Genomic DNA, 16,048 nt, shown 5'->3' on the forward strand with positions numbered 1-16,048 from the left:
TTCAAATGTAGCTTAAAAAAAGTGTGGCTGAATGGATATTTTTCTTGTAGTGGTGGATCTTAAGCTGGACATTGGTGAGGTTGCCGGAAGAGCTTGTTTGAGCCAGTTGCAGATTTCAAGCATGTTTGAGACGGAGAATTCAAAAAGGCTCAACAAGATGAATGGAAGCTTCAGGAATTGTTCCAACAGTTGGTGATAATGGGGCATGAGGATTTCAGTAAGGATGGTGAAGGATTGTGGAGATATAAGGGAAGAATTTGCATACCAGATGTCGGGAGGTTGAGGTAAGATTTGTTGTCGGCGGCTCACTACAGTGGATTTCCTATTCATCCCGAAAGTGCGAAGATGTGGTATGACTTAAAGAAGATGTTCTGGTGGCCTGAGATGAAAGGTGATGTAGCTATAGTGGTCTCTAAGTGTTTGACGTGTCAGGAGGCGAAGATAAAGCATCAGAAGCCATCAGGAATGATACAGCCTCTTGAGATTCCTCGGTGGAACTGGGAAGGAATCGCGATGGATTTTGTGACCGGTTTGTTGAGGACTAGGTTGGGATTTGATGTGGTTTGGATAATCGTGGATCGCTTAACCAAATCCGCTCATTTTCTACCTATCCGAGTGAACTATTCTCTGGAGGAGTTGGCGAGAGAGAACATCGACATGGTAAGATGATGATGAACGAGATGCTTTGGCAACTTGTTGAGTTGGCAACGTCGAAAGTATGAGGGGAGTGTTTAATTTTTTCGAGGGCGAAAATCTTTTTAAGGAGGGGAGGATGTAAGAACCAGATTTTTCACAGATAAAATCATTTAAATGCCCAAATTAAATTCCATAAAGTTAGAATGAGAATTTGGGGATTTAAATATAATTTTTTAACTCAGTAGATTTTTCTGAGACAGGAAATGTGTTTTCTACGAAAACCGTGAAAAATCGTGAATTGGCAGTCGAACCGGTTGAACCGGTTCAAGTTTATCCGGTACTGCGCGAAAAAAAGTGAAAACAGTCAAATACCTTAGAAAAACATTAGAAATGGAAAACAGGGGTGTTAGTGTTAAAGGTTTGACCCAAAGTTGGGCCAAACGGGCTAAAAACGCTAACAAGTTGGACCGGGTCCAAGTTGGGCCCAAGCCCAACATATAAAAGGGTTCATTAATGAACCAACTCAGTACAACACAATCACAAACACACCCACATCAGCTGAAAGGGGAGAAAGAGAAGAAACCCCCATGAGCACTATTCATCTTCTTCTTTCCAGGCTCATATCTTAAGCTACGGAGCTCCGATCGCCGTACCGTTTGCGGCTACGCGTTTCTTGTGAAGAGCTCTAAAAAGCCATACAAGAAAGTAGTGAGGTAACCAAGAAATATTTTCTATTCTTCTCTACAAAGTTTTGAAAATCTAGGGTTTTGGGTTAAGTGAGATTTTATGATTTTGGATGTTTAGGTTTGCTCTAATCCTTGTTTAGCCTTGGACTTTGGCTATCAAATCTGTTAGGAGAGGTAAGAGATACTAAACCCTTGTGAAATTTGATTTATGTTAAGCCCTAGGTTGATTGGTGGTGATTTATATGTGTATAGCTTGATTATTGTGTAATTGGGAGCTTTTGGAGCTTATTGGTGCTTGTTGGAGTGGAATTGAAAGCTTGGTTTGGAGTTGAGAGCTTGCTTGTGCTCATTTGTGGGTTAAAGGCATATTAGGAATCGGCCAAGTTATGGTTTTAGTTTCCTCTATGTAGTATATAATATTCATGGACACTTAGGCTAAACCCATAGGATAGGTTTGGATTTGAGTGGTTGTTTGAGTTATTGAATGATGATATATGATGATTTATGATGGATTGATGATTGTTGGGTTTGATCATAATGATTGTTAAGGATATGATGAGGATGAATGATTGTGTAGTTGAAAAGTGAATTGTGTGATTTATATGATATTCATGTTAATGAATTGGTAAAGTAGCTGGAAAATTGTTAATGAGGTTTGATATATGTGCTATACAGAGGTTGAGATTGTGGAGGAGGAAAGATAAGGGAAAATGTGGTAAGTTGGGTGTAATATGATATAGAGGGTTGATTTTGATGAGAATTGGATTTGGAATGGTTTGGTTTGGTTTTGGTTATATTTTTCAAAGAATTGAGGATTTTGTGTTTTTGGGTAAAAGTTAGTTTTTGATGAACTTTGTCTGATCATAACTTTTGCCTCGGTTTTCAACATCCAATGAAACTTGTCTAGAATTAAAGATCTTTGAAAACCTTTTAAATCAATATAAAATTTGTGAAATTTGGAATTTTTTAGAGGAAGTTATGATCATTCAAAGTTGGTGTTAAAATTCTGAAATTCTGCAAAGTTGCAGAATTTCAGGATTTTCTGATATGTGCGCATGCACAGCCTTGTGCGTACGCACAACCCTGCGTAAATTCTATTCTGTACGGATGCACAGTCTGGGGAAAGGGATCTGGTAGCAGTGCTAGCACAGCTTGTGCGAGCACACATCAATGAAGAATTACGACATGTACGGACGCACAGCCCTGTGCACACGCACAAGTCGGGAAGGGACGACTGTTAGGGGCGTTCGCACAGCTTCTGCGAGTGAACACATTTTATCAATTTTAGTACCTGTGCGTATGCACACCCCTATGCGTACGCACACTTTCAAAATCTTTCTGGGCGTGTACACGCACATCCCTGTGCGGACGCACACACGCTGTTTCAAAATTTTAAAATTTGTTTTCAACTATTTCACCTTCCCAACAAGGTTGTAAGCTTCTTTAACACCATTTTAAGGCATTTGGGCTAAATTTTGAGTATGGGAATATGAGAGATAGGTGAAGAGTTTTAGTTAATGATTACCATTAAAGATTAGAGAACGGAGGTTTAGGTTTCTGGTGTGCTAAGGATGGGTTTGGTAGAATGTGAAGGGAGAAAGGTGTATGAGTCCGAGATTCTGACGAACTAGCGAGTTCGGAATAGAAAGTCATGAATAAGTGATGGTTGTGATGAGTTGAAGATTTGGAAATGGATGAGTATGGTGGATGGAATGAGAATGAGTGGAAGTGTGTTATGAGGAGTGACCTCTGAGTTTGATTTCATAATTGTAATATGCATTGCTATCCGTCGTAGGGGCTGTGGCAGTATCCCGCCTACGTTTGGATGTGAGGCTTGGCGTTGAGATTATCACTCATTTTGATTACTCCAGAGGAAGGTGGTAGGGCACGCATCCCTCGGAATATTTCCCTCTGAAAGGAGAAGGTGGTAGGGCACTCTCCCTCGGAATTTTCCTCCTGAACATGGGTTTCTCTCTGATTGCAAGGTGGTAGGGCACTAAGCCATGGAATCATGCGACAACCAGAGGAAGGTGGTAGGGCACGCTCCCTCAGAATATTTCCCTCTGAAAGGAGAAGGTGGTAGGGCACTCTCCCTCGAAATTTTCCTCCTTATGCGCAATAGAGAAACTAATTTGGGACTTGTCAGCTGGATTTGCTGTCGGGTTTGGCACAGTAACCGACATGTGATATCACAGCCAATAGGATAGACATTCATCATATTCATCTTATACATGTTTGTTTTCTTTGACTACTTGAGTTTGCCTATCTGTGTAATATGCCTACTTGCTTCTTGAATTACTTGATATATACTTGAATACTACCTATGGTTTCCTTGCTTGTATTATCTGTGTTTGTCTGGTTTGAGGAGGTTAGTTAGGCGATGGCGATGGGTTTGTATGGAGGATAGGTTGGTGAAGGCTGTGGTACAGCGGTGTATGGTTAGAGTAGAAAATCCTTTAAGAATAGATTACCCCTTTGATATACTAAGGTTCCAAGTTTGGTTAAGGTTTTACATATTATGCTTTATGGTTTAGACTGCTTTAAGCTTGAACTCTTGTGATGGATATGGAGTCTAGGATTGCCTTTGGCGTCCCGGGTCTTATATCCTACATCACTGGGTACTGTTACCATAGTGAGAACCTCCGGTTCTCATACCATACTTCTGTTGTATTTTTCAGATGCAGGTCGCGACCCACTTCGGTGAGTTGACTGGTTGGTGACAGAAGCGGAGGATCCGGACACTTTTTTTGGAGTCTTTTGATTTATTTTGGACATGTCTCTCACTTTTGTATTTTGTTTTTTCTAGAGGCTTGTATTTGAGAAAAAAAAACTTGTATAAGCTGTTTTTACTGTCTGGTTTCATATATGGTCTGTATATGGCTGGCCGGCTTAAACTCCGCGAGCTGTGGCTAGATTCTTATGATATTATTCTACTATATTTTATTATATTACATCTATTTTTTGTGCTTTAAGTTAGTAGCTTAAAAGGGTATTTTTGTCTAATCAAATAAAATAAGGATGTTTAAAACTTTTTATAAAATTAAATAAAAAATATATTTTTATTTTTATTTAATTAAAGGTGTGTTTTAGTAAAAGTGGTGATATAATATATATAAAAAAAGAAAAAATTAAATGTTGATGTGAAAAATAAATTTCATGTGGCTTGTTACTATTTGTCCATATTTTAAACGTATCGGTATGTATGAATTTATCATCGTACCGTAGCAAACACCTAAAATTATAGACGATATCATCAATTTTATTAGATTTAAAAACAATAATTCACAACATTAAAACCAACAACGCAAACAATAACTTAGATTGATTTTTTTTTAAATATTCTAACAAGTAACAAGTTTCACTAATTTTTTTAATTAGTATTTTTTAATAGAAATAAATAGTTGTTGAAATTTAAAAGCCTTCACTTGATGGAAACAAGAAATGTCAATTGGGAAAATTGCTGTTATGTTTGGTTGTGCCCTTGTGTAATTTTATCATGTTAAAGTGTTTAAGTGTTCTTCTTTTATTTGGTTTAGTTTTGTGTTAATCCTAAAATATTGTTGGTATATGCAAAATTGTAGTATTACTTGTTTGTCATTGTTGGATAATTAAATTTGGTTATTTTTTTTATCATTAGGGTTAAGTATTTTTTTCGTCCTTAAGATATGCGATCAAAATCAAAATCGTCCTTCACCTTTTTTTTATATTACGATCATCCTCAACATTTAAAAATGCTTTAAAATCATCTTTTTTTTTAATTTTTAGACTAAAATATCCTTCATCCTCTCCTCTTCACCCTCCTCATTTCACTATTTCTCAGCCTCCCTGCTCCATTCTCTTCACCAAAATCTTCAACAACAACACTAACTTTTTTTTTAATTTCAAAAAATCAAATAAAACTAACACAAAATCAACGATAACAATATATTTAGATTAAAAAATCCATCGACAACACCATCACATTCAAATTCAAGATAAAAAATTTCAAAAAATTCAAGAATGACTAATTTAATTGACCAAAATAGACCAATGTTTCCAAATCCGTTTTGTAACACCCTAACTATCAAAGCTCACGCTTCCGGCTGCGCAGCTCTGATAGCTCGGACATTACGACGACTCTTATACTATTTACTACTAAAATATGAGCCTGTTTAAAACTTTAAATCGCAATACCGCTCCAAAAATACTTTCGTTCGACAACGCACATCCATAGATACCATACAACTTACAAAAACTCATAAAGAGCACATACATATATATACATATACATATATAATTTTACAAGTATTATCCAATACAGAGCCTATCCCTCTTACAGAATATATCAAGATAAAGGCGAGGGTACAATAAATAATAGTCTAAAGCAATACGAAGCATCACAACAACAATTAAATAAACTCTTCGTGACTTCAGCGCCCATATCCTGAAAGGGGAAAAATGTAGGGGGGTGAGAACATCATCCTCGAAAGGGTTCTCAGTAGAGGGTTTTTGGGAATTACTGTAATAGGATACGTGAAGATAAACCACACCAGTGATTAATAACCGACTTATGCCTCTTTTCAGAAACAACGGTTTACAGTAAAAGAGAAATCTGAAATCCTTTTCTGAAAGAGGAAACTGTTTGTTTAAAACAAGATTCAAAAGCCTTTCACAAGGTTTATCTATGCTGAACCAAAATAGCCTTTCATGTCCAAACCAGAAACACAAAACCGAAACCAACCATCGGTCCATCTCAATTCAACCACGGCCCTAGGCCCAAACAATCCAACTAACAACTAATCGCCACAATCCAACAGAGTCCCAGTTGCAAACATAGATAGGAAGTTCAAGCACAAACAGACAGTTACAACAAGTAGGACAAGTAGCAGTTAATCTCAAGTAATCACATAGGCAAACCAAGTACAATATGCACATGCAAACAATGTCATATAGATGTATATGATGCATGCCTGTTCCTAGTGGCTGATGATATCATCTGTCGGTTATAGAGCCAACCCGACAAGTCCTGGTAGCTAACCATTGGACTGTCCCTCTATCGCGTATCCCCAACTCGAGTTATACTCATCATAAACTTGATCATAATCATGATCCATATCCATCACCCTCACTAGTGAATATTTACGGGGGCGAGCTCATCCGGGGCTTTCACAGTGCCCGGCCACACTTACGACATTAGGGTCAGCAGAGTCTCGAGTCTCCACCTGGAGCACATGGTGGCTAGCCACTGCTTTCTCTCAGGGAACTCGTGCCTCTGATAGTGGAAGTGCAAATCACAATTATCAATAATTCAGCATATACATGCATTCATTCTCATCCATGGATCAACATCCATCTCAGCCATCCGACTCACGGTTCAATCTAGAACCAGCCAATATTCATAGCATACACAGCCATTCCAGCTCACGGTTCAATCCAGAACCAGCCAATATTCATAGCATATATAGCCATTCCGGATCACGGTTCAATCCAGAACCAGCCAATATTCATAATCATACACAGCCATTCCGGCCCATAACAAAACAGCACTTCCACCAATCAACATTATCAAATTCATAAAATCGGCATTTAAGCCATAAATCACTTTTTCTCAATTCATTTCACTTTGAAATCAAGTTTCAACTCTTTTCAGCCTTGGCTTTAAAGATCTTATTTCTCAAATCATCTCAGGCTCATAAGCCACTTTTACTCAAGGTAAATTCCCCTTTGAAAACAATGCCACTCTTGGCATCCTCTTTCCAAACTTCCATAACCATGGCAAGTTAAAGATTTATTTTGAAACATTCAAAATCATCCATTCAACAATGGGATTTTTTTTTAACAAAAGTTCCTTAGCAGAGTCCCAAGTCTTTAGGGGAGAATAACATAATTCATTTCGCCAAATTCATTTAAAATCATTAAAACATTAGCTTTCCGGTTTGAGTAACAAATTAGGATCTAAGCCATACCGAGTCATGTAATCAATTACTCTTTTCAAAGCCGTTTCCTTTACTTAGGCAAAACCAACTTCAACCCCCATGATAATTTCTAAGGCATTTCAACTGTTCAAAATTGTTTTAGTCTTGCAAGAATTCAGAATTCAAGGAGTACTTAAAACCTTTCCCAAAACATTTCAAAATGAAACTTGTCAATAGACATTCGGGTTCTTTCAAAGTCATTGAAACTCCTCTAATTGAAACCCTCAAGTCAAATTCAAAGGCATTGCCCTTGCCACATTTAAAACAGCTTTAAAACATAAGTTTCATCTAAATAACTTTCTCCTGAAAGAGATACAATGCCTTTCTTAAGAATCAAGACTAAATCACAAGTTTCCCTTTAATAATTCATTTTAAAAACATGAATCATCCTTTTCTTGATAATTCAAATAAAATAGTAGAAGTCTTTAACTCATCATTTTTCCAGACAACATTTCAATAAAGACTCGGATTTTATAGAAATTTCGGCAGCATCTCCCCTAAAACTTGGACTTTGCCACCCGGTTCGGGTCCCAACTAAACTATTCCACAATCCTTTTCAACAGTCCAGAATCCAAAATCAATTCAAAATCAAGCTAAATCCAACAGTCGCCTCATTGGCATATCTCAAGGAAACAATTTCAAAATCACACCAATATCAACTATCAACACTCATTTCCAAAGCTTTAAAACGCAATTCCATAACCCAAACGTCTCACAGAGTCCTTTCTGCCTCAACCCGAACTGACGGCAACCAAAACCTTAGCTCCCAATCACGTTCGCAATAACCATAGCAACACTAATTGTAACATACAATAATCAGGACTTGATCTCACGTTACCAAGACTCATATTCATTAACCAAACACAACAGAATACTAACGCGAGATTATTCAAAACATAATTTCTTACCGAAACAACACAATGTGGCAGCTGCAATTTTGAACCGGCCCGACAACAGCTCCGACGGCGGCCAGAAGCTTTGGTGGATCAACTATAAAAACTACGCAGCATTAAAACCTTCTCGAAATCTAAAAAGGCAGAAACCTCAATTAAAACCCTTACCGGCAAACTTTTTCGGCGACGGCAGCAGGGTCTCAAGTGGCAGAAGCTCAGTCCGGAGCTCCGGCGACGATTCTGGAAGTCACAGAACCACTCCCAGTGGCCAGAATCATAGAGATGCAGTTCCCTTTTCCGGTCAGATCCAACGGCCGCAAAAGGATCAGCCCCAACTCGCGACGCCATTTCCTCCTCCCTTCATGCTTGACGGCGGCAGATCTAGCAGGAAAGGGACCCTCGGCGCAGCGGAACGGCGGCGGTCAGTGGCGCGTCAGCGGCAACTGGACGCAGCTCCTCCAGCTCGCGTTTCTTTCTCTCCCAGCGCTGCCCAATCTCGGCCTTCCTCCTCCTTCGAGTTCGACGGAAATGGACCCACGGCAGCGTTGTGCTTCCTCCACGATTGCGGGCCCGATGGTGGTGCAGCAGTGAGGACGACGGCGGCAGCCTCCAGACACAGCGCCTTCCTCTCCTCGCACGCTCCTCCCTCTTGGTTCTCCATCATCGGCGACAGAGACGGTGCAGCGAGGATGCGACGGACGGCTGTGGAACGCAGCTCGTGGTGAGGTGCGGTGAGGACGACTAGCGGCGCGGTGAGCCTCCTTCCCCCTCCACGCCGACGAACCCATTCTCCCTTAACCCTCAAATTCGTTTCTTCCTTCATCTTACAGCTGCTACTGCGGTAGTATTGGTTGGAGGAAAGGGGGAAAGCAATTGCGTTGCTGCTAATAGGTTGGGTGGGAAGAAAACCGGGTCATGGGTTAGGGTTATTTGAGAAAATTAGGGCTAGGGGTATTTTAGTAAACTTCTAATAAAATTGTGGATAATATAGTAATTGAAACCCACATTAAATCCAACACTAATTGCATATAGAAAATACTATTTTCTCACCAATTTTACAAATTATTTTCCATAAAATGTCCAAATCAAAATAATTAGAAATAATATAATTAAACCCTTTATTTTTCAAAGTAGCAGTATTAATATTTAAAATATTAATTATTTAATCCAAATTATATAGAAATCCTTATTATTTCACAACTACCAACTTTATAATTTGAATATAGAAAATAATCCAATAATTATAAAATTGGATAATAAATCATAACTTGTCTCAAATTCAATAAATCACAACTTGCCTTAATTATCTTTAATAAAATAATCTCTGAAATTAAGGCTATAAATAACTATATGATTTGAGACTTCATCATAATAAGAATTTTCAAAAGTTCTGGGTCTTACACGTTTACCTATTTAATACGAAAAAAAAAAGAACGAAGTATCTACGAAGCTCGAAGGCGAGCTATCCCCTTCGCATGCTTTGACTTTCCGACATAATGCAGTTGGGGAGAGTTCCAATCCCTCACTCTTCTCTACTTAGTCACATTCGCATTCTGATGTGCTATTTTTCCTTTTTGGGAAGAAATTCAACTTAATTTGGAGATTTCAGCTTCAACCCAGGTAATCAATAACAATATATGCAGGAGGTAGAACGAAGGCGTGGCGCTGCGAGAGAGAAAGAACGCAAGTCAGCACTGTGCGAGAAAGAGCGCAATAGAGAAGAGTCAGCGCCAAAGGAGAACGTCAACAACGACGTCCTTTCTCACCGGCGGCGCCTTCTTCTTCCTCTTCTCTTTTTTGTCGTCTTTATTCTCCACCCTTCCCTCTCTTCTTTTCTTCGTTTCTTGCTCTCCCTCCTCTCTTTGTGTTGTTGAAGGAAAAAGAACAAATGAGGGTAAATGATGGATGAAGGGTATTTTTGTCCAAAAATTAGAGAAAGGACGATTTTATAATGTTTTGTAACGTTGGGGATGATATTAATAACGAAAAAAAAGGTCGGAGACGATTTTAATTTTGACCCAAGATCTTAGGGACGAAAAAAATACTTAACCCCTATCATTATTTATATATGTTTGTTCATTTTATTTTTATTATCTAAAAAATAATGTTTAATAATATTTTTGAAGTGAACAAGTTTAAAAAAATAAAAAAAAAAAAACCTTTTTTTTTTCTTTTTTAGAGAGAATTATAGGTGCAAAAATTAAATCGAACTAATCGATACGACCGTAAAATCAATAAGGCAAACTCTAAATCGACCCAATCGAAAGTTCTAACCATTTAAGAAAGAAAATCAGTGCGAATTGAAGCTAAACCACTAGTCAATACACGGTGAATTAGCACACTGCGTGGGACCTCTAGCATGTGTAACAGCTTGGTAACCACTAGGCTAAGCTACTTTTCATTATATTTAGTATTTTTTTAATATATAATTTATTCGAATTAAATTATATTCTTAAAAGTTATATTTATTAATTATAATTTAAATAGTTCGACTAATAATTTATCAGTTGGAGGGAGGTACTTTTTTTGTGATTAGCGTCTATGTACCGCAAGTGGGTTCGGGCGAACAGCACAAGATAAGGTTTTAGGAGGATCTAGAGAGTTTGGTCCAAGAAATACCTTCGGGAGATAAGATTTTCTTAGGAGGAGATTTAAATGGCCATGTTGGAAGAGAAGTGACTGGGTATGGAAGTATTCACGAAGGCCATGGTTTCGGGGTGATCAATGCCGAGGTTAAAACTATTTTGGATTTTTTCTCAACCTTTGACCTTCTTATCACAAATACATGTTTTAAAAAGAGAGACGAACATCTTATAACCTATAAGAGTGGCATGACAAGTTCTCAAATCGACTTCTTCTTGTTGAGGAGAGTCGACCGAAAATTTTACATTATTGTAAAATTATTCCGGGAGAGAGTTTAACAACACAACATAGGATGCTTGTCATGGATTTTGGCGTTGAACAAAATTTGAGAAAAAGACATCGTTGAGGAGAGTCAACCGAAAATTTTGCATTAATTGTAAAATTATCTCGGGAGAGAGTTTAACAACACAACATAGGATGCTCGTCATGGATTTTGGCGTTGAGAAAAATTTGAGGAAAAGACATCATATGAAAAACCCAAGGACGAGGTGGTGGCGGATAAAAAGTGAGGAACAAAGAAACTTCCTAAGACGGGTAGGAGAAGAGGCAAAGTGGGATGGGAATGGAAGCGTGAAGAAGATATGGAGGGAGATGGCAGAAGTTATCAGAAGAACAGTAAAAGGAAGTTTTGGTGAATCTAAAGGGATAAGACCAAGAGACAAGGAATCCTGGTGGTGGAATGCGATTGTACAAGAAAAGATAAAGGTAAAAAGGGAATACTTTAAAGAGTGGTCTTTATGCCGCAATGCAGATAATTAGAAAAAATATAAGGCGGTTAAGAACGAGACAAAAGTGGCTGTAAGTGAAGCAAGAACAAGAGCATATGAGGGTCTCTACTAGTCTTTAGGCACGAAAGAAGGAGTAAAAAATATATATAGAATCGTAAAGAGACATGAAAGAAGAACGAGAGATTTGGATCAGGTTAAATGCATAAAGGATAAAGACGGAGAGGTGTTGGCTCAAGAGGAGAAGATTAATGAAAGGTGGAAGAGCTACTTCTATGGGTCTTTTAATGAAAAACATAAGACTCTTCCGAGCCTTGGTCGGTTATGCATAAGGGAAAAAGATCAAAATTTTGACTACTATCGAAGGATTCGTGACTTTGAGATAAAAGAGACTCTAAAGCAGATAAAAAATGTCAGGGCAGTAGGACCTGATAATATCCTGGTTGAAGTTTGGGAGGGCCTTAGAGAAAAAGAAATCAATTGGTTAACTAAGCTTTTTAATGAGATTTTAATGTCAAAGAAGATGCTTGATGAGTGGAGAAAGAGTACCTTGGAACCTATCTACAAGAATAAGGGGGATATACAAAGTTGTGAAAACTATAGAGGGATCAAACTCATGAGCCATACCATAAAGTTATGGAAAAGGGTGATAGAATGGAGGTTGAGAAAAGAGGCACAAGTAACAGAGAACCAATTTGGTTTTATGCCAGATCTACCACCGAAGCGATATACCTATTAAGAAGGATGATGGAGAGGTATCATAGTAATAAAAGGGATCTACATATGGTGTTTATTGATTTGGAAAAAGCATACGATAGGGTGCTAAGAGAGGTCTTATGGAAGGTTTTAGAGAAGAAGAGGGTAAGGATCGCATATATTCGTGCAATTAAAGACATGTATGATGGGGTCACAACAAGTGTGAAGACTCAAGGTGGTGTGACAGAGGAATTTTCTATTGGTATAGGATTACACCAGGGGTGTGTGTGGTTGGGGGGAATTATAGAACATTCCCAGGAATTTTAAGATGGGAATATAAAATTCCTATGTGTGGTTCAAAGTTAAAAAAAACATTCCAAGGTAACTTTTATTCCTTGGAATTGAATTACCACTAATCCAATTCACATCTCCCCCCTAATTATCTCTCATTCCAATGGGAATGGAATGTAAATAATGAAACAAAAAGACTAAATTACCCCTATTATTTAATACTAGCCTTCACCTTCTTCTTCATTTTTCTCTCGAGAACGAACCCTAGCAAAGCGGTTTTTCCCCCAAATCAGTGAGCTTCACCAACGCCACCGCCACCGGAGCCGGTACTGGCGCCGCCATTACTCTAAACAGAAGATTCGTCTCCTTCTCTTCTCCAATTCATGTTCACACTGCTTTTCTCTGTGAATTTTCTTCGAATCTCATATTAAGGTTTGAGTTTTTTTCCAAAACAGTGGAGGCTTCACCAACGCCACCGCCATCGGAGCTACGCCGGTGCCACCGTTACCCTAAACGGAAGACTGGTTTCCTTCTCTTCTTCGAGTTCATGTTCGCATTGTTTCTCTCTGCGAATTTTCTTTGAATCTCTCATTAAGGTTTGGGTTCTTTTTATGCTTTCTACATCATATTACACTAATTTCCTGCAATAGACTGCTAATTTGATTAGTTATTTTTTATTTTGCTTGATTTCTTATACGTTCTCTATGATTATGTTGCATGCAAACAACATATTTGATGATTTGCCTCAATAAAGAGTTTAAGCTTGTGACATATTTTTACATGCTTAATTTGGCTTGAATATGACAAAAATATATTTTTATATGCTTAATTTGCCTCAATAAAGAATTTAAGTTTATGGTTTCTTTTCTTGAATCTGACAAAAACATATTTTTACATGCTTAATTTGGCTTGAATGATTGCTCAATCTTCCTCATCTCCCCTTTGTTTGCTGCTCTGTTGCCTCCTCTGTTTAAGGCTTCACTTCTTTACTCATTTAGAATCTTATATAACTTGCAAAGCATTTAATTTCATTTCTTATCTTGTTGCATATTAAGGATCTTGTTCGGTTTTATGTTGGTTGAAATGAAGTAGTTGTAGCTTAGGAACTTATGATATTAGCATAATAGTAGTAGTAGTAAAGTTCCTAATTGCTACTTTGTTTTCATTTATGCCTAAAATCAATCTCTTTAAAAACATGCTAATTTTTGTTCCTTTTTTCTGCCTTCTTTTATTATTATCTTTAATTCTCTGCCACTCTTTTGTTGAAATGCAATACAACAATAAATTTAGATTTCAAGAATATTGAAGGAGTTTTTTTATGGGTTTCAGTTTTTCATTTCAAGTCTAAATTTAAACCTGGCATATTAGAGTAGAATTATTATTCAAAGAGTAGAAATTATTCTTATTTATTAATTTGATTGTTAAAAAACTAAAACAATTCCTGCATTGCATACTCCTTTGGCTTGATCATGTCATCTATGACTTGCTCCATTTTCTCCATCAGGTGATGGAGTTTCATTATCCTTCTTCTCTTCTCTAAGTAATTGGCAAAGTACCTCTTCATATGGTACCTACTATGCCTCAATGCATCCAACATGTTCTCCGTTATGGAATTCGTGTGCTTCAACTTCGGTGCTGAAGAAGAAGTAGCAGCCATTTTTGAGAAAGTTCCTGATCACAAAACAATAGCTCGTCTTCAGGTTCGTGTCAACTCTTTGTTATTTGCTTTTCATTTACCACTAAAATTCTACTTGTTGACTATTTGGTATTTATGTTAAATAAAGTAGAGGATAGATTCGAGATTCACATGTACATAATTGATAAAGAAAAAAAAGAAAATGGGGGCAGGAAAGGGAAATTACATGTGACAAAAAGAGAGGGACTTAAAAAATAATTAAATCATTGAGAAGAGAGTTGAAATAGAAGGGTGTGTTTTTTAAAAAAAAGGGGTGCATGAGCCAGACTACTCTGCTGTTTATATTATGAATACGAAAGGCCACCTTAACATTAACATTGACATAGATAGAAAGATAGATATATAGAATTATAGATAGATATATGAAGTGAAATGAAGAAAGGACAAAAGGGGATGTGTGTCTTTGATTGCATTGTGAACTAAACTTGATGGCCATAATTTTAGAACCGTACAGTTACAAAAGTTGGAGAATTAGCAGTGCAAAAGACCTGAGAGCTCTATGCTGTATTATATATATATATTTTTTATTTCAGGAATTTGGCTAGTTATGCTGTTATGGCCACAATTGGCTTTTACCTCCATTAATATGTAGACATTGTTTATACTAAAAAATTAGCAACTAAAAAGTTGGTTGTGTTGGAAATAAATTTTATGACTACGATTTAATTTATTTTTATGTTATTTTATATGATTAGTTGTTTAAATTTTTTCAGGCTGTTTCAACATACGTTATCTGACAAATTGATTTCACATCTTTGAAACCAAATTCAGTTGGCAGATGCAAAGGATGTATTGGAAGGCATTTAAGATGTGAAAGGTGTTAGTTTTCCTATATTAACTCCAAACCTCAAAGTAAGATATATATGCTTTAAAAATTATTATTGCCATCATAGTAAATTATATAATTAGCCAAAGCTTAGGCAAGCGTATGTTTACTTGCTTGACTTTTTAATTGTTACTTTTCATCTTTTAAACTATATATTAACTGGTGAAAAGTTGAAAATCAAAATCTATTCTTACTGTTTGAATTTACTACTAGTTCATTGATAGGTTCAATTTATTTCCTCTGTTTTGCTGAATAGATCTACTATATATACTATCATCTACTCCTAAACATCCAAACTTCGTTGAGCACACCAGTGAGAAAGCCAAGGAAGCTAAAGATATACAAGTGAGATGAAAAGGCTCACATGTGTCCCATTTGTAGTTTAATTTTTCTGATCTTAGGAGATGAAAAGGCCCACATGAGTGATTGCTGACAATGGCCTCTTTCTGAATTGTTGTTTTAATTGATACATCCTAATTTTTTTTTCATGATATATAGATGCTGATTTGTTTTTTTATGTTTGCGTTCTTGTACAAGAGTTGTGCGTTTGTTAGTAAATTTTAACTTTTTGAGACTTCTTTGTAACTTTAATTTGGATAATAGTAAAGCTTTTTAATACATATGTGGTTAGAATCATTGAGATTTGTTTTATATAAGTTTAATTATGGATTATTAGACGAATTATGAATTATAGAATTTTTGAAAATTTAGATATGTATTTTATGTTAATTTTAATTAAACATATTTAATCTTAGGGGTATTTTAATAAATTTAAAAAATTTAGAGTCAATAAAAATTTACTAAAGATAAGATTTTATTTTTACAAACCAAACATAGGAATACTATATACTTGGTAATATTATTCCAAAGAATCATATTCCTAGTAATGATATTCCTAGGCATAAAAATTAATCTTTGAACCACACACACTCCAGGGATCATCCTTAAGTTCATACTTTTTCACATCAGTTTTGGATGTATTCACAGAGCACATCCAAGAGC

General features: G+C 36.7%; 1 protein-coding gene and 1 long non-coding RNA gene across 2 annotated transcripts; one reads left to right on the forward strand and one right to left on the reverse strand.

The window, feature by feature from the left end:
* LOC110267466 lies at window positions 368-9,010 on the reverse strand. Its single transcript, XM_021113072.1, has 2 exons — window positions 8,534-9,010; window positions 368-385 (listed from the first exon to the last, which is right to left on the reverse strand). Exon 1 carries the CDS (start codon window positions 8,990-8,992, stop codon window positions 8,603-8,605), a length of 390 nt encoding a protein of 129 aa, XP_020968731.1. The 5' UTR covers window positions 8,993-9,010; the 3' UTR covers window positions 368-385; window positions 8,534-8,602.
* Window positions 12,696-15,406, forward strand: LOC107624404. Its single transcript, XR_001616875.2, has 4 exons — window positions 12,696-13,120; window positions 14,029-14,224; window positions 14,992-15,072; window positions 15,303-15,406. It is a non-coding gene; the product is annotated as an uncharacterized LOC107624404 (long non-coding RNA).

This window comes from Arachis ipaensis, chromosome B10 (genome assembly GCF_000816755.2).
Source record: "Arachis ipaensis cultivar K30076 chromosome B10, Araip1.1, whole genome shotgun sequence".
Classification (NCBI taxonomy): domain Eukaryota; kingdom Viridiplantae; phylum Streptophyta; class Magnoliopsida; order Fabales; family Fabaceae; genus Arachis; species Arachis ipaensis.

Excerpts from the sequence above, each read along its gene's own strand:
- LOC110267466 (XM_021113072.1), bottom strand. The coding sequence starts at position 8,992 with ATGAAGGAAGAAACGAATTTGAGGGTTAAGGGAGAATGGGTTCGTCGG.